The sequence below is a fragment of the Enhydra lutris genome, unplaced genomic scaffold (assembly GCF_002288905.1).
Source record: "Enhydra lutris kenyoni isolate GAN:26980312 unplaced genomic scaffold, ASM228890v2 scaffoldscaffold3, whole genome shotgun sequence".
Lineage (NCBI taxonomy): Eukaryota > Metazoa > Chordata > Mammalia > Carnivora > Mustelidae > Enhydra > Enhydra lutris.
In genome coordinates, this window is record NW_019154087.1 from 35,094,587 (window position 1) to 35,118,130 (window position 23,544).

Consider the following 23,544-nt stretch of genomic DNA (forward strand, 5'->3'; position numbering starts at 1 on the left):
GTATTGGCTAGGATTTCAGGTATGATGTTGTACTGAGTGATGAACATGAGCAGTTGTGCCTTACTCTCTATCTCATGGATAGAGAGTAAGCATTAATCATTTCACCATGAAGCATGATATTAGCTATAGGTATTTTGTAGATACCTTTTATCAGGTTAAGGAAATTTCTCCCCTATTCCTAGTTTACTGTGCATTTTTTATTATAAAGAGATGTTAAATTTTGTCAAATACCCTTTCCGCTTTAACTGATATGATCATATGGATTTTCTTCTACTGTCTGTTAATATGGTGGATTATATTTGCTGATTTTCAAATATTGAATGAGGTTTGAATTCCCAGGACAAAATTCCCTTGGTTATAGTGGATTATTCTTTGTAACTATTTATGGGTTGATATGTTAACACATTGTTGATTGTTTTGATGTCTATATTCATGAGGGATATTAGTCTGTAGTTTTATTTTCTAGTACTGTCTTTGGTTTTGGCATTAGGGTAATGCTGGATATTATCTATTTTAATGACAATCCTTTGTGTATTTGAGAAAGACATTTAGTCTACTTTTGTTGGGTTGGACATTCCATAAAAGTTAATTAGATCCAATTGGTTAATAGTGCTGTTCAATACTACTATTCTTACTATTTTATTGTTTATATGTTCTTCAATTATTGAGAATGGAATATTGAAGTTTCTAAGTGTAATTGCAGATTTGTGCATTTTTCCTCTCAGTTTCATCAGTTTTGACTTTACATGTTTTGAAGTTCAGGATTTTTAAAATGTCTTCCTGTAAATTTACTTTTATTATGATCATGTAATGTCACTCTTAACCCCTAGTAATTTTCCTAGTAATTTTCCTTGCTTTATAGTCAACTATGTCTGATGTTAATATAGCCACTCAAGCTTTCTTTTGATTAGTGTTTGCATGGTGTACCTTCTTCCATTCTTGTATATTTAACCTCCTAATATCATATTCAAGATAGGTTCTTATAGATAGTATATAGTTGAACCTTTTAAAAAATCATTCTGACAATGTTTTTAGTTGTTCTTTTTGAATTATTCATATTTAATAAAATTATTGATATGTTTAGTATTTTGTCCATAATTTTTTATCTATTTTCTTTTTATTCCCTCTGTATTTTCTTCATCTATTTCCTTTTTACTGTTTTCTTTGGGTTATTTCAATATTTTTTATTACTCCAATTTATCTATTTAATTTTAACTGTTTCTTTGTATAGCTTTTTTTAATGGTTGTTGTAAAAATTATAACATACTTAGAATCATATTACTGTATGCTTAGAATTAATATTTTACCAATTCAAGAAGAATGTAGAAAAGTCCTATAGGTTCTTTTACTTCTCTCATTCATGGTTGTAGTTGTCAAATGTATTATTGCTACATACATTGAAAATCCAATCAAGACAATGCTTTTTGAAAGCAATAATTTTTACTTTTGACAGGCATACACACATTTGAAAGAACTTAGAGGAGAAGAATAATCCATTATATTTATCCAACATCTACCATTTCTATTATTTTCATTCTTAAAGTTCCAGATTTCCCTTTTGTGTTATTTTTCTTCTGAGAAACTTCCTTTGGCATTTTTTAGAGCAAGTCTGTGGTGATAAATTCTACTATTTTTTTTTTATCTTAAAATGTGTTTATTTTTCTTTTATTCCTAAAATATATTTTCACTAGATACAGAATTCTGAATTGATAGTTCTTTTCCTTCTGCACTTTGAGGATTCTACTTTTTTCTGACTTCCATGGTTTCTGATGACAAACCCAGTCATGCAAATCACTGTTACCCTAGAGGAGTTATATTGTTTTTCTTTGGTTGTTTCCAGGCCTTTTTCTTTGTCTTATTGTTTAGCATTTTGATTATGATGCATCTGGGTATTGAGTTCTTTAACATTATTAAGTTTGGACTTTGTTGAGCTTCTAGACTCTGTACTTTTATGTCTTTTGTCAAATCCAGGAAGTTCCCACCCATCATTTCTTCAAATTTTTGTGCTCCATGCTCTTTCTCATTTCCTTTTGGGACTCTGATGACATATAAGTTAGACCTTTTGTATTGTTTTATGAGCCCCAAGGCTTTGTTGACTTTTAAAAAAAAATTATTTATTTATTTATTATTTATTTATCAGAGAGAGAGAGAGAGCACAAGCAGGCAGAGTGCAGGTAGAGGCAGAGAGAGAAGCAGGCTTCCTGCTGAGCAAGGAGCCCGATACGGGACTCAATCTCAGGACCCTGGGATGATGACCTGAGCCAAAGGCTCAGTGGCTTAACTGACTGATCCCAGTGGCTTAACTGACTGAGCCACCCAGGCATCCCCTTTGTTGACTTTTTTACAAACTTTTTTTTGGTCTCTGTTGTTTAGGATAATTTTTATTGAACTATTTTTTTTTTAAGTTTATTGACTTTATTCTGTCATCTTGATTTTGCTGTTAGCCTGTATTGTGGCTATTTTTTAGTTTATTCAGTATTTGATTTCCATGATTATATTCTGGTCTTCTTTATGTCTTGCCTTTCTTTGCTGAAATATCTCATTCATTTTAAGAGTGTTCTCTCTTACTTTTTAAAACATGGTTATAATAGCTTCTTTGTAGTGTTCATTAGTTAATTCCAACATCTATACCATCAGAATATCTGCTGACTGTGTTTTCCCTTGTGTGTCGACATTTTTCTGATTCTTTATAAGGCAAGTAATTTTTAATTGTATCCTGAGTTGAACAGTAGGATAACTCTGGGTTTTGCTTAAATCTTAAGAAGAAAGTTGATTATTTTGTTTGTTTCAACAGGCAATCAACCAGTTTATGTGGAGACTTTAAGTTCTGATTTGTTCTGTGTGGTCAGTGGTCCAAATGTCACTTGTTTTTTTTTTTTAAGATTTTATTTATTTATTTGACAGAGAGAGATCACAAGTAGGGAGAGAGGTAGGCAGGGGGCGGGGGAGGAAGCAGGCTCCCTGCTGAGCAGAGAGCCCGATGCGGGACTCGATCCCAGGACCCCGAGATCATGACCTGAGCCGAAGGCAGAGGCTTAACCCACTAAGCCACCCAGGCGCCCCAAAATGTCACTTGGTTTTATAAGTGTTTATAGTACTATTAAGATCAGTACCATGGGAAAGCCACCCAGTGGCCAATCTGGGACCTAGGCAATGGTCTACCTTGTAACTCAGTTGTCAAAGCCTATAGTATGTTATTTAGAATCAAATTTATACATGCATAGCTCTTAGGCCAGCCCAGGAGTACAAGTACAACTTGGTGGGTTTGATTTCCTGATTTTCCTCTTCACTGTAATTTCCCTCAACACCTTGCAGCTCCCATGGGCCTTCCTTCTTTCTTTGTACAGAAAACTAGGGCTTTAGTGTCCTTTGTCTTCCATGTTCATCTCCCAATTGTGTCTGCATATACTGCCAAGCAACAGGAGGACAGAGAAAATGAAAGAGTGATGGGGATTCACTCCACATTCTTGGGTCTCTCAATATAGAGAAAGATTCCCTTCCCTCGGAGTTTTAGGTGCCTCCCTGACTGCTACCACCATCTGGGAGCTATGGCAGAAGAAACATGTTTTATTTCTTTTAAATCAGATATCTCAGTAAACATCTATGGACCTATAGGTTAGGAAAACTGATATAGCTTATAGTAAAGTAAAATGTCAAGCATTGTTTTAGGAAGCTTTGGACCAATGTTTCCTATAACTTCAAGGAAGTATATCCATATCATTTAATTTAATGACCTCCAAGTAAGTTCACTTTAAAGAGTTTACTGATTTTGGTTTAATTCATGCTACCCCTAATTCCCAGAAACCCACAATATACTTTTATAAAGAATACTTTTTACCTATAGAGCACTTTGCCATTTGTAATTCCCCCCACCCCATAAACTATGGTAGTAGTTAATGCTATGCTCCAAATAGTTCCAGTTCTTTTCCATGGTAGGTTTGAACTTTCTGATTTCTCTGTGGTTGGATGGGGCCTTGTGAATAGTTCTGGCCAATGAATTATGAGTAGAAGTAATATGTGTCAGTTCAAATAACATGATATAATTGCCTCCAGACCCTACTTTTTCTCTGCATCTGGTTTCTAGCGATGTTTGAGATGATGGCTACTGTGTCATTCTAGGTCCCTAAGTAATCACAAGTTAAGCTCCAGCTGACCTGTTACAGTTTGGTACAGATACAATGAATCAGAAATAAACTTTTGTTGTTTAAGTCACTGAGGTTTTGGCTTTGTTTTTTGCCACACCATTACCAGGCTTAACCTGACTGACATGTATGTTAGCTTATATGATTCCTATATGTTAAGATTCTCACAACATGTGATTATATGTTGTGATTCTCACAACAACCTCTGGCGTAGGAAGCTCATATTTAATTTTTTTTCTTTTTTACAGATAAGGATATTGAGGCTCAGACAGGTACACAGGTACCTGTCCTAGGTACACAGAATAAGTAAAAAACTAGAAATGAAACTTTGACTTATTGACTTCACATCTACTCCTCATTTAAGCTGTAACTCTAAACATAGAATTTTCTACTTCTAATTCTTGACAGAAGCATTTTCAAAGTTGAATATTACACATCATAATTTGTATTTAAAAATATCATGATTCAGCACAACATTTCATGTTTCGCCGCCTTGGTCTTTTAAGTGATCAAAGTAGCCATGAGATAGGGAATACAGAAAGGTGATAAATGTAACTTTTTAAACTACATACTTTGAACTAAAGGCTATGTTTGCATAAACATTTAAAATACCTTTTGTTCATACAAAGTAGATGCTGGATAACACTAACGTTATAGTCATAATATATCCTTATGACAGCCTCATGTTGTGAAACTCATTCTCTTGAATGAGGAAACTATGTACCAGTTCATCTCCCTCAGGAAAATATGTCTTAAGGTATTTCTCAATGTAAGGAAAACAAAGTGGTTTATCCTGAAATAAACTGTTTAAAAAACATCATCAACAACAAAAATCTTACCTACTATCTAGGATTTGGTGTATGAACAAAACAGAAAAAGTTTTCAGACTCGAACTTTTCAGTAATCCTTGTTTCTGAAAGCCTACACCCTGTAAAACTATTCTGGAGCAATTAACCACACAATGAGCCCACAAGACAGCAGATGCTAGGCTTCTCTCTTTCCCCCCCTTTTCACCTCCTCAGTCAAACATATTTGTTGAGTACATATTTATCTACTTTAAAAAAAGAAGGAAAAAAAAAACCCTGTTACCTCCCTTCTAAAAGGAAGTAAGCAGGACTTCTCCTCATAGGCTATAAAAATATTGACAGTAGATAATGAGCCTGTATAAGATACTGGTGGGAAATGAGTTAATAATCACAGGATCGAACTGCAGGGAGCTTCAGATGCTGCCTAAAACCAGGATGGCAATGAATACTGTTTTTGTTAATAACTAGCTGGTGACAGAAAGCTCTTTCAATCTTGCTTTACTGGAATTGGAAAACACAATGCCAGAGAGGTATACAGTAATAAGATATACCTATCTTATTTATATCCATGAATTAATTTTTCACAAATATACAAAAGAAGTAAGCATTCTCTGCATGAGAAAATAAACCAGCTCACTAAGTTTTTCTCAATTAAAATGTGATCAGCAGTAATTAGAACTATTGGAGGACTTTTTAAAATGCTACAAGAAAGGAATCTAACTTAGCCAAAGAGTATTACCTAATTTAACTTAGTATCAAGAGAATTTTCTCCTTTAAAAAATGTTACTGATGTCCCATATTCTTATAAGCCTTAGGTTCCAGAACTTTTCAGGAGCTTAAGAAGTTTACATACAGCCTACGAAGATCAACACAATTAAAGTCCTGGAATCAGAGTTCTTTTTAGGAAGAGCTAAGGTTGTTTTATAACATAGACCGTCTATATCTACATTTCCTTAGAAGTTAAAGGAATCAAGTACACTCTGAAAATAACAGTTTTATCCTTCCCCTAAAGCATAAATCTTTACTGCCCTTCTGTATAAGCCAAACTGAAAAGATAGGATGCATCATTTTCTGTAATGATTAACCCCCTATTTGCCAGCTGTCCCAGCGAACACCTCTAGAATCAGGAGACATTAGGCAACCCCAAGTCTCATGGGTGCAAATCCCTTCTGCAAGTTGGCAGTAGCAATCTCTCCCTCCCTCCTTCTCCTTCTCTCTCCTTCTCTCTGATTTCTAGAAGTATTATTATTTGAACCAGGTGTCCTATTTATTCATGGTTTTTAACTTACAGGGTCAAGGTTGAAATAAGTTGAAGCTTCTGCTGTCTGGGAAACATATAACCATCAGTTAGAGATGAAACAAGTTTACTGTTGAAAAATTCAGGAGGACCCAGGGAAAGGATCAATTACCTTTAAACTTCAGGACACAGTTCCGAATGGTTCATTTCATTTCCTCTATTGTTCCTTGTAAATGTCCTGCAAACCAGGTTACAAACCTGATGGGCCAAAATTATTCCCCTTGAAGACAGCCTCTTTGGGAGAATTTTATTTATTTCCTAGATGAAAATAAACTGAAAAGGGTACATGATGAAAAGAAACAGAAAGAATTAAGGACTGATTTTAGCGAGGCAGTATCCTGAAGTTTAGTACTCAATGGCTATTTGGTGTTGAAAGCAGAAACCCCCATGGGTTGCAGTCAAGGCGAATTTGAAAAAGGTATTCCTCCAAGCCCAGCCAGTCCTGCAGGCTGGAGGAAGGATCCTTCTGAGCAAAGACACGTTGATGAGCTCTGATCCCGACGATAATGCAAGTATTAAATGAAGGTTACTATAGCAAGATGCCTGCCTGGGGAAGAATTCTGACGGAAAAAGAAACAGAGATCTCTGACTCTTGATCAAACAGATGGGCTGATGCTGAGTTGCATCAGTGATCCCGAGTTGATTAACCGAGATTAGGAGGCGAAAGTCGACAGCGCAGCCACCGAAACGCCGCTGGGTGGTTTTGTCAGGAGAGAGAGGGCAGGGTGAAAAAGAATAAGGGAGGAAAAAACGCTTCAGTTCGCTCTGACAGGGGATCCGGTTTGCTGAGCTCTCGGCCGCCCACCCTCACCCACGGGCCTCTGCTCCACTCCCCGCCAGGGTTAAGGGGCCGGGCCCAAGCCCACCGTTGCTCCTAGAGGAGATGCTGCAGGTTTTTTGATCTTTCCAAGACATTAATTTTCAAGGGCCCTTGCCTGGGCCGCTGGGTGGAAGTGGTGCTGCCTCGCTCGCCAACCGCGAAGTGGCCGTTCAGGTCTTGTCCCGACTGGGGGAGAGGAGAGGCGAATAGGGAAGAGAAGAGGGATGGGGATAGAGGTGGTTTGAGTAATGTGGTAAAAGAAAGGACGCAAAACAAAACCGCCAGCTAAGGAGGATCAATACTGGAAAACCAAGATCAAGGGCAAGAATAAAGGGGGGAAGGGGCCAAGGATGTCAGAAGGATGGGGCACATAATAGGAAAGTGGAAACTGAAGGAAGAGAATTAAGATGCAGAGGAGAGCTCATGAAGAGGAAGGGAAGATGTTGCGCAGAAGGGAATAATGTGCCAGAAAATGCAGGTAGGGAGAAAAGAGGGAAGAGGCTGCAATCGCCCCTCTGCTTTCCAGGGATGGTGTGTTGTGACCTGAGCAGACAACTGATCCTCAGGTCTGGGGTCAGCTCTGCTGAAAGCAGCTTCCTAACACAGGTGGGCCTTTATTGTTCCAGATAAACCCTGGAAGGCCATGTTGGGGGTCTCTGAGCTCAAATTAAAAGTGAGTAAGACTTTGCCCTGACTCTAGAGGTTCACAGAAAAGCGCTTCCAAACACAGTTATAAAGTCACTTGTAAGGATCATTGGAGCACAGAGGAGAGACCCCTTACCTCTTCCTGAGTTCGGGGCTTAAGAAAACAGCTAAAGTATGGGTAGAATCTGCTGGAAAGGCCTTGTAGGAGTTTTTAAGACAGAAGGAGTAGTTCTGGTGTTGGCTACAAAGAGTATCTAATTTGAAGAGAAGGTAGAGCCCACAGAAGTCTGGTGGACCTTGATTCTCACTTGTCTCTTCCATGGGCAGTAGCTGCCAGCTTAAGTGACACAGTCAAATTAGATATGGGTTCAGCAATTCCAGTGGCGTATGCAAGACCTTTGTATAACGTCCCATGAGAAAATAAAAAGGTGAGTCTTCACTGGGCCTTGGAGGATGGGGGAGGTGAAGCTCCAGAAGAAGACAAACTCAGAAGTGAAAGCAGAGTATTGAGGACAACTCTTAGATAGCAAGATGAATTTTTTTTTCTTTATTTCCCAGGACTGTGAAGACAGGGAGGGGTCCACTAAAGAAGACCTTCATAAAAAATGCCTGGCACCCGGAAAAGTGCTCCAGAGACTCTTGTAAAGGGACTCTACTGAATGACTCCTCTCGTGTTAGAGCTCCAGAGAAGCACTGGGTTCCCTCTTTGGCTGACTGATCATGCCTCCATGCCCCAAGCCCCTCTGGTCCCTGGACATATGAGAAAACATTGAAACATAGCTAGTGCCCTTGGTCTGGGTAGATTAAACCTCTCTTTGTTGAGAACAAAAGGAACAGGGGAGAGGAACAGGAAGAGACACACTGAACAAAATATTGGAAAGTAGCCTCTGACTTTTGGGTCATTTTCAAAGTAAAGCTTTGCACTCTCTTTCTATAAATAGGAGCCATATAGGTGGTCCAAAATAATGTGTGTGTGGGTTGGGGGAGTGGAGTTTGGCCAGGTGGGTCATGTAGGACCACGGTTCTGGACATTTTAGGAAAGAGTCTGGGTTTGGGTCTCTGCCAAAAAAACGCTCTTAACTAAATCTTTAGGAGCTGTCCCAGTATGCAGGTGGGGAGAAGGAGAAATGGGGAATACATAGCCTGTGGTGATATATCTAGGCATATCTGCAAGTATGAAGTTTATCCCTTGGTCCTAAAATGTGGCCTACTTGAATGGGCCTAGAGGGTATTATGCTAAATGAAATGAATGAGACAGAGAAAGACAAATACCATTTGATTTCACTTTTATGTGGAATCCAAAACACAAAGAAACAAATAAACAAACAATAGGCATAATCAGACCTATAAATACAGAGAACAAACTGATGGTTTCCAGAGGGGAGGAGGATGGAATGATGGGCAACATGGGCTTACAGTTATGGAATGAATAAATCACGGGGAATAAAAGATACAGCATAGGGAATACGATCCAAAGTATTGTAAAAATCTTGTACAGTGACAGATGGTAGCTATACTTGTGGTGAGGACAGCATAAACTTTAGAGTTGTTGAATCACTATGTTGTACACTTGAAACTAATGTAACATTTTGTGTCAACTTTACTCAAATAAATAAAATGTAGCCTATGGAACTGCTTGCAAACTTTCCAGTTTGATTAGAAATATACTCTGCTTTTTAAATACTCCCATTCGCCACTTCACTCCTTGGGAGCTTGAAAGCATTTAGGTTAAAAGTAATACAGAAGAGATTGCCTTAAATCAATGAATAGAAGTGCTATAAAAATAGGGTACTGACTCATGGTAGGCAAAGTACAGAACTTTTCAAAATAGATATTATTCACATATTGAACTGCTCAGATAGTGATAAATGTTTATTTGGAGGAAGGTTTAAGGGAGAAAAAAAAAAAAAGCCAATAGCTCCGATGACCAAGGGAATAAAAAATGTATGTTATCACTGAATGAATCCACAGCTACAAATGTAGCAGGTTAATTTACTTCTCCCTCAGAGAGAAACAATAAAGATTGTAGCCCAGTTTCCTTAACATCCTCACAAGCATAGATTCTGGGTAACAATTCTGGGAAATGACCCGATTTCAGGCCATTACTCTTCAGGACTTTCATATAACATTCTAAAATTTAGCCTCATTCCCTAACCTACATGTACTATCTAGAATATGGATGGGTTTTTTTTTTGTTTTTTTTTTTTTTAGGTGAGAACAGAAATGAATTTCTGTACCGAGTAAGAGGCACTCATATCCTGTATTAGTTGAATCAGAGGAGCAAAGCTGGCATTCTAAATGAAAATTATTCTCACTAGTTTTCTCTTAAATCTATCATCTGGAAATGGAGCCTGATCCATGGCCATCTTCAGAGAATTATTCCTCTCTCTGGGGCAAATGTAACATGAAGGAGTTCAGGAATCTCTATCACCCACAAGTCTGACCAAGAATAGGAGGAGCAGGTATAAGGTGATTGGTGAAAATATGCAACTGAGGCAGGTGGAGTGTAGTGGGAAGAACATTGACCTCAGACCTCAGACTCAGAGCAGACCTGCATTTCTGTGGCCACTGTTTCTGCGGTACTGAAGCTGCATTACCTTTGGCAGGCCATTTAACCTCTCCCAGAGCCTCAGTTTCTTTAGTGTGAAATTATAACTACACTCTCAACACTTCATAAGAAACAAAATGAATGTTTCCTCTAAGTTCAAAAAGAAGAGATGGGGACTCAAGTTGACTTGAAGATTAGCACTGAGGATATTTTTTTAAGACTTTATTTATTTATTTGATAGACAGAGATCACAAGTAGGCAGAGAGGCAGGCAGATAGAGAGGGGGAAGCAGGCTCCCCGCCGAGCAGAGAGCCTGGGACCCCGGGATCATGACCTGACCTGAAAGCAGAGGCTTTAACCCACTGAGCCACCCAGGCACCCCAGCACTGAGGATTTCAAGCCACTTGGAATCTCTACTACTTTTGAGAGAAGCAATGAAGACCATGAACAGGGTACCCTTTGGAATTAGGGAAGTAGTAATCTGATGGCAAACATAGGACCTCAAGGCTGGTGGGCTTACTTGTAGCAAGAATGCCACTCTCACCTGGGAGATAAAGCTTCTTTTCTGTGTTTTACTGAGATTTGACCAAGACCAAGTCATATAAAAGCAGAGACTCTGTCTTATCTCTGTGTATCTTTCATGGCGCTTAACCCCAATGCCATTCTGCCATCACTACTTACTAATTGCTCATTCATTGATGAAGAGAAGGGGGAAATGGGGGGATATGAATGAGAGATGGTTGGACAAGAGTTTGGAAAGAATAAAAGAATTAGTCATCAAAAGAAGTCATGCTGCTTCATGAGATTATTGGCATCTAAATCATAAAATTGGCTTTCTCTGTATTTTTTGATTATCATTATCAACACAAGGGAACAACTATTCCTTCAGTCAGGTTATAGGTGGCTGACCTTTCTACTGAAGTCCATGGTCCTCTAAATGCTTCATGCTGGAGTTCTTACAGTGATATGGCTTAGCCTGCCTACCTTAAACCAGGGGCATCCTGACAGCCTGATTCTGTCCTCTGTTCTCTTAGAATTTGTGTAGCATGAGAAGATTCCCATTCCCTACTTTTCTCAAGTACTCATTGGTTATGATTTGGCTTCTCTCACTGAACCGGGGGTGAAGGTGTTGGTACCTGAATGCTGCCCTTATACCTCCAAAGGTAGCTGGTATCACCTTAGAGTTGAGACACCTCAGGCCTAAAGCATATTGTCTCAGGCACCAATAACATGAAAGCAACCAGGTCAAGTTCATGGGATCCAAGAAGCTAAGTTGCCTGCTGCTCTCTTCTTGGAAAAAATGACTGCATATTATAAAAGAAGGCAAAGGGGGATTACAGATATCTCCTGCTTTTCAAGGGGCCACGTTAGGACACCTGTTTTATGAAAGACCTACATTAGTGCCTGTTTCTGCTGTCCAGGGCAATCCAAAGAGGATTTTTGAGTTTACTAGCTGTTGTGGAGGCAGCAGCACACCCCCAACCCCAGCAGCACCCCCAACAGCGATAGTGACATTGCCTAGATCCTTCACCAGGAATTACACTTTAGCATCTCAGTGTCTAGCTGTCATAGTTCTGAACTGTATCTGTGAGCACTGGGGCTTATCTCAATTTATTTCATGTATCCATTAGCAAGATAAGAAAGGTTATTTTGGGGGCCTGGGAATGCTCAAAAACTTCTCTATGTAAATTAAGGATAATTGCTTCATTGATTTATGCCATTTTGGCTTATGAAAGGTTTCACAGGAATGCTCTACTTTCAGATAGCAGGGGAAACCTGCATTAGCCAGTATCCATTTTCATAGGTAATCCCAAGATGTCTAACAGGGACTCCTTTAGCTCAATACTTTCATAGTATAGTCTTGGGTCCATTTGCATCAGATTCCTCTAAGAATGCTGTATGTAGATTCTTGGCATTTTTCTTTGACCCAGTGAATCAACATCTCTTGGGTTGTAAGAAAATTTAAAGAAAAAAGTCCTGCATATCGCCACTAGGTTGTTTCCAGAAGCAGATACGTGTACTGAAAATGAACTGACCTTCTGCCTTCCTGGTCAGCTGGTGGCCGGATGTTTTCAGATTTCCCCTAGTCTTGTGGCCTTTAAGATATAAAGACCACAAATGATGGCTTCTCCTTCCTCAAATGCTACCTCACTCCTGTCTCAGCCTGAGGATCCCTCCCAATCCCAGCCCTTTCCTCACCGGCACCCTAGTGCCAAGAGTTTGTAGGGGAAAGAAAGTGGGAAGAATTGTGAGGAACAGTCTCTGGAAGAGAAAAATTCGTGGCCAGTGGCCCAGAAGAGCATAGCGTCTATTGATTGGTTTGAGAAGTGCCAGGACAGCCACCTCAGGTCCTAGCTCCCACCTTCCCTCCTCATCCTGACTGTAGTGGGGCCTGGTCAATGGGCTGGTCATCAGAACACCTTTCCTTTTATCAGATCTCTTAATTCTTCCAACAGAATAAAAAAAAAATGTTTATAGTGGAGCGCATCTTGTTTTTCATCCCTATGGAGGCAACTTCGGGTTTCCCTGGGCAAAAGTGAGAACTTGGAGCATGGGCCTGACCTCTCTGCGGATGAAGCAGCAAAAACGTATTTCATTTGCTTGTTTGTTTCGGACCGGAGAAAGCAGGACTGAAATAGGGAGTGAAAGAAAGCCTGGGATATCGAGACGGCCCAAAATCTTTGTACAAAAATGCTTAGTTTGCTTTTCTTAAGGAGCTAAATGAAAGAGAAGTCGTATACGCACGTCCCATCCCTGAAACAGACAATGCCCCGTGCACTCATTTCAGTCAACGTGTGAATGCTAAGAACTGTAACACTATCCAACTACGTATAGCGTATCAAATATTTTAGAATAAGGGAAGGGCTGAAGAACTGTATCTGTGGCTAGAAAGAGGGAACGCATCTTCCGCCACAGGCTCCGGGCCTGGCAGTGGCACGGGTTGGCGGGGATCGCGTTTGCAGGGCCCCTGGACGGGAAGACGAGCCCGCTCCTTGGTCCTGGTTCACTGCCTCAGGTGCCTCAAACCCCGCCAGCCCAACTTTTCCTTAACAACCCCGCAGCAATCCCGCCGCCGCCTCCTCCAGCTTCCCCTCCCCTTGGCAGTGCCGGGCTTTTCCTTTGCGCAGCTTCTTTTCTTGCCGGGCTGGTTGCTGGGAGGTGCAGTGGGCAGTGGCGGCTCCCGCTGCGAAGCTGGGGGAGGAGAGGGGCCCCGGCCAGCCACGGAAGGCGGCGAGAGTCGCTCGCTTCTGTGAGTTCTGCCGGTGGGGGGCCGAAGAAGGCTGTCGACCAGGAGAAGGCCGAGGTTGAGGAGGCCGGGGAGGGGTGATGATGGTGTTAAATGTGGCCGCGCAGCTCCCCGGGGAGCTGCCTGAAAGGAGAGTGCGCTCACCAGCTGACAGCGCGTGCTCCGCTCCAGACGCTCGGCACCGCGGCCAGGAGCCTCTGCCAGCCCCTCTATTGTCAGCCGTTCTCTAATTAAGAAACACTCACATTACGGCAAACCACCCCCACGCTTCTTGGTTCCTGTCCTTTTCTTTATCTTCCCCCGACGTCTCGCCTCCCCTGCCTCTCCCCTGCGTCCCGGGATTTAACCCATTCTCCTCTCCGTTCGCCTATCCTTGTTAGAGGCCTAGCTAGCGGAAGGGAAGCCACCTCAAAGGTTGGCGTCTGGGATTCTCTGCTCAGCCTCGGGGTGAGGGTGGCTGGTGAGAGTAGAGTCAAAAACAGCGAGGAAACTTATACCTTTATTACGTGCCCACGGTCCCCCTCTCCCCCAGATGTCCCACCCCTTCCCGCAAAAACAGTTGCAAATAATGTAACTGCTAGACGTCATGTTTAACACTCACCAGTGGTACCTGCTGGGTTTTCCAGACTGCAATTGACAAGTCTAGATTGCAATTGACAAGTAGATCTACTACTTTTCGTTTCCAATTCTGACTGGGGTTTGAAACTGCCATGACAAAGTTGATCATCTCTTTCTTGAACTTTCAAATGAGCAGAGGAGAGAAATAATTCCCAGATAGCCTTTGATAAAAGACTGCTTGCTTCGTTCAGATTTCAATCTCTAAAATCAATTGAAAGGCCTAATGAAAGCATTGGTCCTGCGTTAGTTAAGATTATGTATGGAAACTTAACTCTCCCTCCTGTTTTCTTGTTTCACTGGACTCCCAGTTAACAATGTCCCATAGAAAACGTTTGAACTTGCCAGTTGCCAAAAATAATCTTTCTTCAGCTTTCTACGAAATCAAGTAAGTTTCCCAAAGGGTGGTGAGCCAAAAGCCTTCACGAATAAAAGTGGTGCAGTAGAAGGCAAAGACAGGATATAAAACAAGCTGTTTAAAGTACATAAAACTCTAGAAAGCACCAAGCAGTGTCGCAAAAGACTAACCCGATTTATCTATCTTCATTACTTTAAGAAATGCTGCCTCTTTGTTTGTTTGGGTGATATTAAGCATGCTTAACTTGCACACATAGTTGATTCCTTTGCTAGTATCTTGGATACTTGGATCTGACTTTGGAAGGTAGAAGCTAATTGCTAATAATGGAGAGAAAGGAACCAGTCAGCATGGCAGGAGTGGTCTGGCATATGGGGAATGAGCGCTCAGAAATACTCAATATTCAAGTTTCCAAAATATTAATGAGATTATAGCAACCTGCAGCTATATGTTACAGCTTGTTAATGGAGTGTAAGAGAGCGGGCTGCCAAACGTTTGTTATGCAAACTCCATAGCAGAACCCTAAGATGGAAATGTGATTGTACATCTCTTTCAAAGAAATGCCAGCATAAAAAGAAAGAAATAGAGTGAAGGCAAGAAAAGAGGTTAAAGTCCTCATTTGAACTTTGAGCACTCAATTTACACAAAGCGGTTTGGCTTTTTGTGCATGTCTTGATGAGAATTCGCTCTCACTCTTCAATCAGAGTGATATAGAATTTCCAATCTGATATTCTGTCGTAGCTGTTTTCTCTTGAGAAGACATGTAAAATGACTTCCTTAAATGAAGTTTGCAGCATTTCTGATTCATGTATAATGCCCCTAACATTTAAAAACATAAATATCTATCTTTGTGGTTCAAGAGAAAACCCTAAATATTTGCCTAGCCGTAACTCCTTTCCATGGATTTTCTTAGAGAAAAAAGTCTGTGGGCATATTGACCTAGTGGATGGGAATAATTACAGCCAGTCTGGATATTGACACTTTGTGATTGTATGATATTGGAGCCAGTTAGTGGCAGCAGTTTCCTTATTTATAAAAGATGGGAAGGACGATGTTCTTGATGTCATTTCTATTTTGAAATTTCTGTAAGTCCATGAAAAGAAAAAGAATAGCTTTGGAGGATGTTCTCCCGCCCCGGGGTCAACACAAAATGAGCATATATGGTTTTGAAAAAAATGAAATATAGGTCACTTTCTCTGAGAAAAAAGAATCACAACTTTAATTTTTTTTTCCCATATTGCCTTTACCAAACTCAGATTCATAACAGGTCAAATAATTATAGGTCGTTTTCTCTCTCTCCCTCTACACATGTATAGAAACACACCAAGCCAAATAACTATGAAAATATGTGTGCGCTCATCCTGCAAAGTTGCTGTGTGTCCATGCCTGTTGAATTTACTTACTGAGAGCGGAATGGAAATGTGTGAGAAGCAATCGGTTGATTTATTCAGCAGCCTGAAGATTCCTGATGTTTATCGTGAGCACGGCAAACTCAGCGGTGCAAAAGGTTATCTAAGGGACAGGTGCATTGTTTCTGCCCCTGGAAAGTGTCGGGAGCTACCGTTTACTTCTCAGAGCTGGCGGAGCCTCTTGGCTTCCCTGGAGCTTCGAGCTTCGGCTTCAGCTGAAAGCCAGGGAAACCCAGGTGGTCAGTCAAGAGCTAGTTTCGCAGTTCCTCACTCCAGATCAGAACTGAGCCCCTTCGCGCGTTACTTTACTGCAGAACTAGTTTGTGGCGCTCTCCCCTTTTCAAGGTGCTGGAGAGAGAGGATGATGCTGGAACAATTAATTTAACTTTCTCTGGCTACCCCCCCCCCCCGCCCACCCCTGCTTCCTTGTTCTCACAATTTGTTATCCTAATGAAGACACAAAATATAAAAGATTTGGCTTAAAATCAACTTTTCAAATTCAGCGATGTTTATCCTGTGGAAAGTCGCCCAATCTATAGTTTAACAAATAGTTCTACTCTCACGTTTGACGAATACATTTTTAAAGTTCCTCTTTCTACCGTCTCTACACACGCACTATATTTGCCTTTTCAAAATCTTTGATCTTGATACCCAGAATAGGCTTTTCCTTGGTGAGGACCTAGAGGGTGAGAGTGGCTGTACCGTTTAGTTTCTGCAACTGCCTCAAAAAAAAATAAACATTTTCTACATAGGAACTAATTCAGAAAGACAACATAAAAGCAAACATTATCTTCTATAGTGGAATAAGCAGAATTGTTTGGGGGGGAAGCAGGGGAGGGCAACAATTTCCTAGGGCTTTTAATTTTTGAATTAGGGAACCCCATACCCTTTCCCCTTAAGTTTTGTCCATTGTTCTCTTTTTTGCTCCTGCCTTCAACTTACCCCTTTCGTGCCACCCCCACCCCCAACCCACCACTGAAGGAAAGGGAGGGAGGGAGGAAAGGGGAGAGAGAGAGAAATTGAGAAAACTTGTGCTGTGTGTTTTTGACCTATGGCAAAAGCCTTCAACTTGGCTAAAGTTTTTATGAAATGGGACTAAGCAATCTTGGTAAAGTTCACTACTCCTGGTAAGGTCTTAGGAGATCTGAAACAGGTGCATCCCCTTGCAAAGGCTGTTGGGGCCAGCAGTGAGGAAGACTGGAAAGATCCAGGCTATCAAAGAGGCAAAATGGTTACAAATTTGGGGAAAGTTTTTACCTAACAACTTACTGACTTGATCGCTCGCACAGCTTGAAGCTACAATGTTTATGATAGACTTTTTCTTCAAAACTTAGATTCGCGTTTAATAGAGGACTAAGTTCAAGTCTTCAAGGTCATTTCAAAACTTTTTAATACTTATATTAGAATGGAATAAGTGACAAATACAGTTATTTCCGTGTTTATTTTTATCACTTGCAAAAGAAAATACATAAAACAATGGCAGTTGGCTTTGCTAAATTAAAATAAAATGATCTCGAGTAGAAAAATGTAAAAAAAATGAATCAAGATAAGTAGAAATGGTAGCAAACAATCAATAATAAATAAGTTTCCTAACATTAACAAAGCAAAGTAAAATTGACCAAATGCTTTGACACTACTGGATTTTTTTTAAATTTTAGTTTTTTAAACAAACATTTGCAAAGAAGTTAAGGTTTATAAGTGGCCGTGTTTGAAACAACAACAACAATAACAACAACACAAAACTGGTCTGCAATTGGCAGTTGAGTTTGTCCTGAAACCGCAGTAGTAGCGGCTGATAAAGTGCGTGCGTCAAGTTTCCTAAAAGACGCCAACATTATCGCTATCCGATATACATACTGGGTATGTTTATACAGTATATAAACCTAAGAGTTCCCTGTTTTCTAACGTTCCATAGTCAAAAGTTATTCACTTTGGAGTCATTAACTTTGCGTTTCATGATACATTTTGAGAAAGTATTTCGGAATATTAATTCTCCCACACGCGAGTGCGCGCAACACACAGGGATGAATGCCCAGGGCATAAAATAAATTAAGACACAAACCAGCGACAGAGAAGAAAACGCGACGTTTTAGCAGCGTATTGGCAGCAGGGAACTAGAAAAATGATGCCATATTTGGGTACATACAATTATACCTATCAACTTACAGGGGGAGAGGGTGGGAGGAAAGAACAGAACTTTAACAGCAAGTTTTCATTAATATGGACCATAGGAAGTTTGAAATAGCGGCGGCTTTTGCAAACCATCAAATATAGCTGCCATATGAAGCCAAGTCGTTGCTAAACAACGACAATCGCAGAGCAAAAATTAAAAGGGTGCGGGGATCTTTAACCATGGGGCTTTCAGCTCATTGGGCAAGGGCGATTTTGTTTGTCTCAGTTTTCAGGTTTCTGTCACCTCCCTAACTTGCCTCATCTGAGTCACTGTAATGGGAATGGGGGGAAAACTCCCCGTCGCTTCTGTGGGATCGGGGCGAAGTTTTGCTACTTTCTTCCTGCACCGGCTGCAGGATGCCCCCGGGCAGTGAAGGCGACAGGTTCTTTTGCGCCATCATCGCCGTCAGGGCGCTGTCCTCGAAAGTCGAGAAGTGCAGAGCGTCCAGCTGCACCGAGTATCCTCCCGCGGAAGCCGGGGCGGAAAAGCGAGTCCGGCAACTTCCAGGCGGCGTCGGCCGCTGGCCCCCTCCGGAGGCTGGCTGGGCCCCAGCCGCGGTCGCGGTGCCCGCGCTGCCTTCGTAGGGGGCGGCGGCGCGAAGGTGGTGATGGTCGCTCTTGCAGGATGCTGGCGGCGGTGGCGGCTGCTCCCCGCCGCTGGGCGTTTGTAGCAGCTCGGACAAGGCGTTGATGTAGATCTGGGCCATCTGCAGGGTCTCGTATTTGGACAGCTTCTTGTCGTTGTTGAAGGACGGGATAACGTTGCGCAGCTGGTCGAAGGCGTGGTTCAGCCCGTGCATCCTGCGTCGCTCCCTGGCGTTGGCTGCCAGGCGCCTTTGCTTCTGCACCCCGTTCACCTGTTTGCTGGAAGGGGCGCGCTGGCGGCTGCAGCCCAGCTCGTCCACTACCACTCCGCCTTTCAGTTTGCACAGCTGTTCCCGCACTTTCACTGGCCCAGGACTCTTGCTGCTGCTACCGCCGCCGCCGCCGCCGCCGCTCCTCCTCACCAGCTCCCCCCGGCCGTCTGCCTCCTCCCGGGGCGCCGCAGCCTCAGAGGCACCCAACTCGGGGGAATGCAGCAAGTACTGGGCGGCGCGTGCCGTGCAGATGCCCTGCAAAGTAGGAGCCAGCCAGGCGCGTGGGTCGGTGCTGTCCAGGAGGGACAGCTCCGCCGGGTAGACGGGATGCTCTCTCGTCTGCAGGGTCGCAGGTGGCTGTGGCGGCGGCGGCTGCGGCAGGTGGTGAGGCTGGGGATGGCGATGGTGGTCCCCCAACTCCTTTACTTCAGCCCACTCCTCTGCGTGCAGCAGGCGGGACATTGCACTTCAGAGGCTTGGAGGCGCGGGGACGGAGGAGGCACTGGCAAACCAGGTCAACTACAACAAAAACCCTTCCTGGGTCCCTACTGCAATGTCTTATTTTTTTTTTTTCTCCTCGACCCTCCCCCACCCACACGGAGATCACACACCAGGTCGCGTGCAACGAAGCTTCTCCGGTTGCTGAAGGCGCTGCGCCCCTTTAAAAAGCGGCACGCGCCAGTGTGTCACCCCCCCCCCCCTCCTCTCCCAGCCCCCTCCTCGCGCCGGTCGCGTGTCTGCTCAGCCAATGGAGGGCGCCGGCAGGCGCGTGCGAGCAGCCAATCAAAGAGTTTTTACACCCGGAGAAAAGTTCCTGCCTACTCAAGACTCGGGGGCCTGCTCAATGTCCGCCCCCCTCCCTCCTTTCTTCTACCCGCTTTTAAGTTAGTCAAATTCATATGTTAATTGGGGGTTGTAATTCGACTCCTGTGATGTGTCACCGCGCCAAAGGCCTGGGTGCTTGAGCGGATGCGAAGCGCACTCTTGGCTGGAACCTGAGAGAGGCTGAGCGCGCCGGGCGCTGGGAGGGCACTCCCGTCGGGGGAGAAGCCCGTCTGCCCTTTGGGACCTCCAGACTAGGATCGCAGCTCCCACCGTTTGTGCCCAAATGTGTAAAGTATCTCATGTATATCATCCATGTATGTATATATAAGTCGTTCATAATATATGTTCATTGATATAATTGCATAGATATATAATTGCTAAGTGAGACCCACTAAAAATCAAAGTCAGAATGGAAAAAAAAAAAACCACAACACAAAAAACAAACCAACAAAACCCCCATAACTGTCTCAGAATACACTTCTTAATTTTCAACTCTCTCTCCAGATCAACTTCAGGTAACCTGGTAAAGCTGTGGTACAATGATAGAATGCACTAAACTTCATATTCCCCAGTCCTCTCAGTGCCCTTTTCACTGCAACCCGGCCAAGTAGGACTGTAATCTGCTGGAAACTCTGCTGAGTGGCTGTAGGGCAGGGATATTTTACAGTTTCAACACCCACAGTCGGACTCCTTACGAAATGCGGAGCCAGGGAAAAGTGCCCAAAGAAAAATGAAAGACGGCTGCGTCCCCTGCAATTCTGAACCTTTTCAAGGTACAGAATCCCAGAGTTACCTACCCTTCTGCTACGGGAGCCCTGGGTTTAATACGGCGCGTGGCTTCTCCCGCAAACACCCAGAAAACCACAGCCTAACACACTACACGCCCCCCTCCGCTTAGTTCTGGGTGCTCTCCCCCAGCATCCCCTATTCCCAACCGCACAACCACCACCGCCAGCCACAGAGCCAAACCCCGGGAGGTCCCGGGCGAAGCTGGGAAGCTGTAGCTCAGGTGAGCTCCTTCCCTGCTCCCGCCCCTTAGCCCAGACTTCTCGAATTCGCAACAAAAAGCCAATCAGAAACGCCCTGCCCGGGGACTGCCCCTGCTGGTGTCTCACGACGCCACACCTCTCGGGGCGCAGGACTGGGGCGCAGGACTGGGACGCAGCCGGCGGGTGCCAGTGCTGCTTTCTACTTTAGCGGTGGAAAGGAGTTTCTTCCTCTAGAAGAGATGGTGAAAAGAAAAGCCAGAAGAGAAAGCTCACTGGAAGCTGGTTTTTCACGGCACAGAAATGACTGAAAGTTGTTCTTGCTAGTATTCACAGGGACTTGATCTAACGTGCGATTTAGAACTCCTTCCACAGAATTATTTCTGGGACTGGATTGGATTAGTGTGCATATGTATATTTACACATATATATGTATATATACACATAATGCAGTGTATATATGCAATAATATAATGTATATACAGTGTATATATACACTGTGAATGTATATAATATACATATATATGTATAATACATACATATACACACTGTATTATATTTATTTATTTACTTATTTTAAAAAAGATTTTATTTATTTATTTGACAGAGAGAGCGATCACAAGCAGGCAGAGAGGCAGGCAGGGGTGGGGGAGCAGTCTCCCTGCTGAGCAGAGAGCCCGATGTGGGGCTCAATCGCAGGACCCTGAGATCATGACCTAACCTGAGCCCAAGGCAGAGGCTTAACCCACTGAGCCACCCAGGTGCCCCTGTATTATATTTAAATATGCCCATACATACTGTATTGTACCTACATTTCCTATACTATATACTACATACTATATTCTTGTATAGCTTTGTGGAGATTAGCTACATCTATGTCCATCTCCATAAAGGTACTGAAGGGTAGAATAGAGTGCTAATTCTGTTTTTCCTTCAACCTTGTTTGCTGGTATTTAGGGACAGTTCTTGGCCTTCAGACCTTAAGAGGCAGAAGGATCAGAGCTGGATTCTTATGTAAATGTTTAGATTCTGCTGAAATAAGTATGTTCAATAAGACATGCAGAAACAAAAGCAAAACCAGAAAAACCCAAACTTAATTTGAAAACAACTGCTGAGAATAAAGAAAGTGTGTAAAGGGAAAGTCATCTAGCATCTTTTTTGGGAGAAAATTCTCCAATTTTTTGGTGATTGTACTGAGTACTATGGGGATCAACCAATGATGCTTTTTCTATAAATTGTACTGCCATCTAGAATGTGGTTCTTCAGGGGCGCCTGGGTAGCTCAGTGGGTTAAAGCCTCTGCCTTCGGCTCAGGTCATGATCTCAGGGTCCTGGGATGGAGCCCCGCATCAGGCTCTCTGCTCAGCAGGGAGCCTGCGTCCTCCTTTCTCTCTCTGCCTGCCTCTGCCTACTTGTGATCTCTGTCAAATCAATAAATAAAATCTTAAAAAAAATAAAAACAAATAAAATGTGGTACTTCAAAAAAAAATAATTGCGAATAGCTGTGGGTGCCAAATTATAACTTTCAGGGAAAATGACGAACCATCTTCTATACAGGTATGGCAATGTAAGTGACTAGAGCCTGGCAGGATCAGTTGTTTATATTGCATTTTATTCCTTACAGGTCCCAACTATATCAGCTGAAAGTTACTCCTTCCACATAATGTCACTACCAAATATGTAGGATGGCCCAATTTTCCCTGGACTTGCATCGTCCAAACGTTTTGCTTGCCTTTAGATTTGACTGCATAACCACCAAATATTCATTTCCCTCTGTGTTTAAACAGTATTATGGGCTGTAGACAAGTATTTATCAGAGACATAGAATATTGATCCTAATTTGCTAGCTTTGTACATAATTTTAGCCTTAGTGCTTCTTGGAAGCAAGCCTCAATGTTTGAGTAAATTAGAGTGGCCCAACAATGTGAGAGGCTGTAAGATTTTTTTAATACGTTGTAGTGAAATACATTCTTTTGTGTTTGGAGTAAACAGGAAGCTATTTTCTTTGCCTTTCCTTGCCTTCCTTTCTCTTCCATTAGGTGGGGCTGAGGAAGCTAGGCATCTGAGCTGGGAAGGGGAACACAGGGCCCAGGGCTGGGGGTGGGTGTGGGGGTTGGAGTTGGAGCCTAAGTAGTGTGAGCAGGATGCCCCTACAGAGGGTTTGTCACATACGATGTCAATCATCAAGTAAGGCAAGTGTATGTAGGGGCTGGATGGTGGTGTTTGTGTGTCCATGGACAGACGGATTAGTGACATAAGGAAGGATTAATGAAAAAAGTAAGTATTTGGGAACAATCAGAATAAGTTTTCTCATTGTCATAGAAAGGAGTTACAAATATTGAAATGGAGAAAACTGTGGTGTTGGATTCAAATTGGAGATTTTGATATAAATTTATTGTCTTTAATATATGTAATTAGATGACAGAAATCAACAGATAGGAATCTGAGGTGTGTGTTTACATACATATTCTCTAGTTCTTTTTGTTCTCAGGGCCTTGGATCAGCAATGAGCATATCTAGTTCTCAGATTTTAGTTTTTAAATAAAATTGTCCACTAAAAAGAACCAGTGTTCTTGGGGAAATGGGCTGATTCCAAGAATGGGCAGAAAAGATACAAGATAAACATAGAACATCTTGTGTCAGAAATAAGGAAGTGCTCAAAGTGTAATGGGGACATGTCAAAAGACTGCAGAAGCCTGCTTAAAGAGGCCTCTACTGATAAAATATAGGACAATTTGAGTATCAACATATGTAATGATAGTAACAGATTAGCTAACACCGAGAAATAAAGGAATCTATGAGTCCTTACTAATAGAATAAA

At 42.3% G+C, this 23,544-nt stretch overlaps 1 protein-coding gene across 1 annotated transcript; it reads right to left on the reverse strand.

The window, feature by feature from the left end:
• Window positions 1-18,304: 18,304 nt before the first annotated feature.
• On the reverse strand, window positions 18,305-19,375 carry LOC111152583 (atonal bHLH transcription factor 1). Its single transcript, XM_022511084.1, has one exon. It carries the CDS (start codon window positions 19,373-19,375, stop codon window positions 18,305-18,307), a length of 1,071 nt encoding a protein of 356 aa, XP_022366792.1.
• Window positions 19,376-23,544: the final 4,169 nt, after the last annotated feature.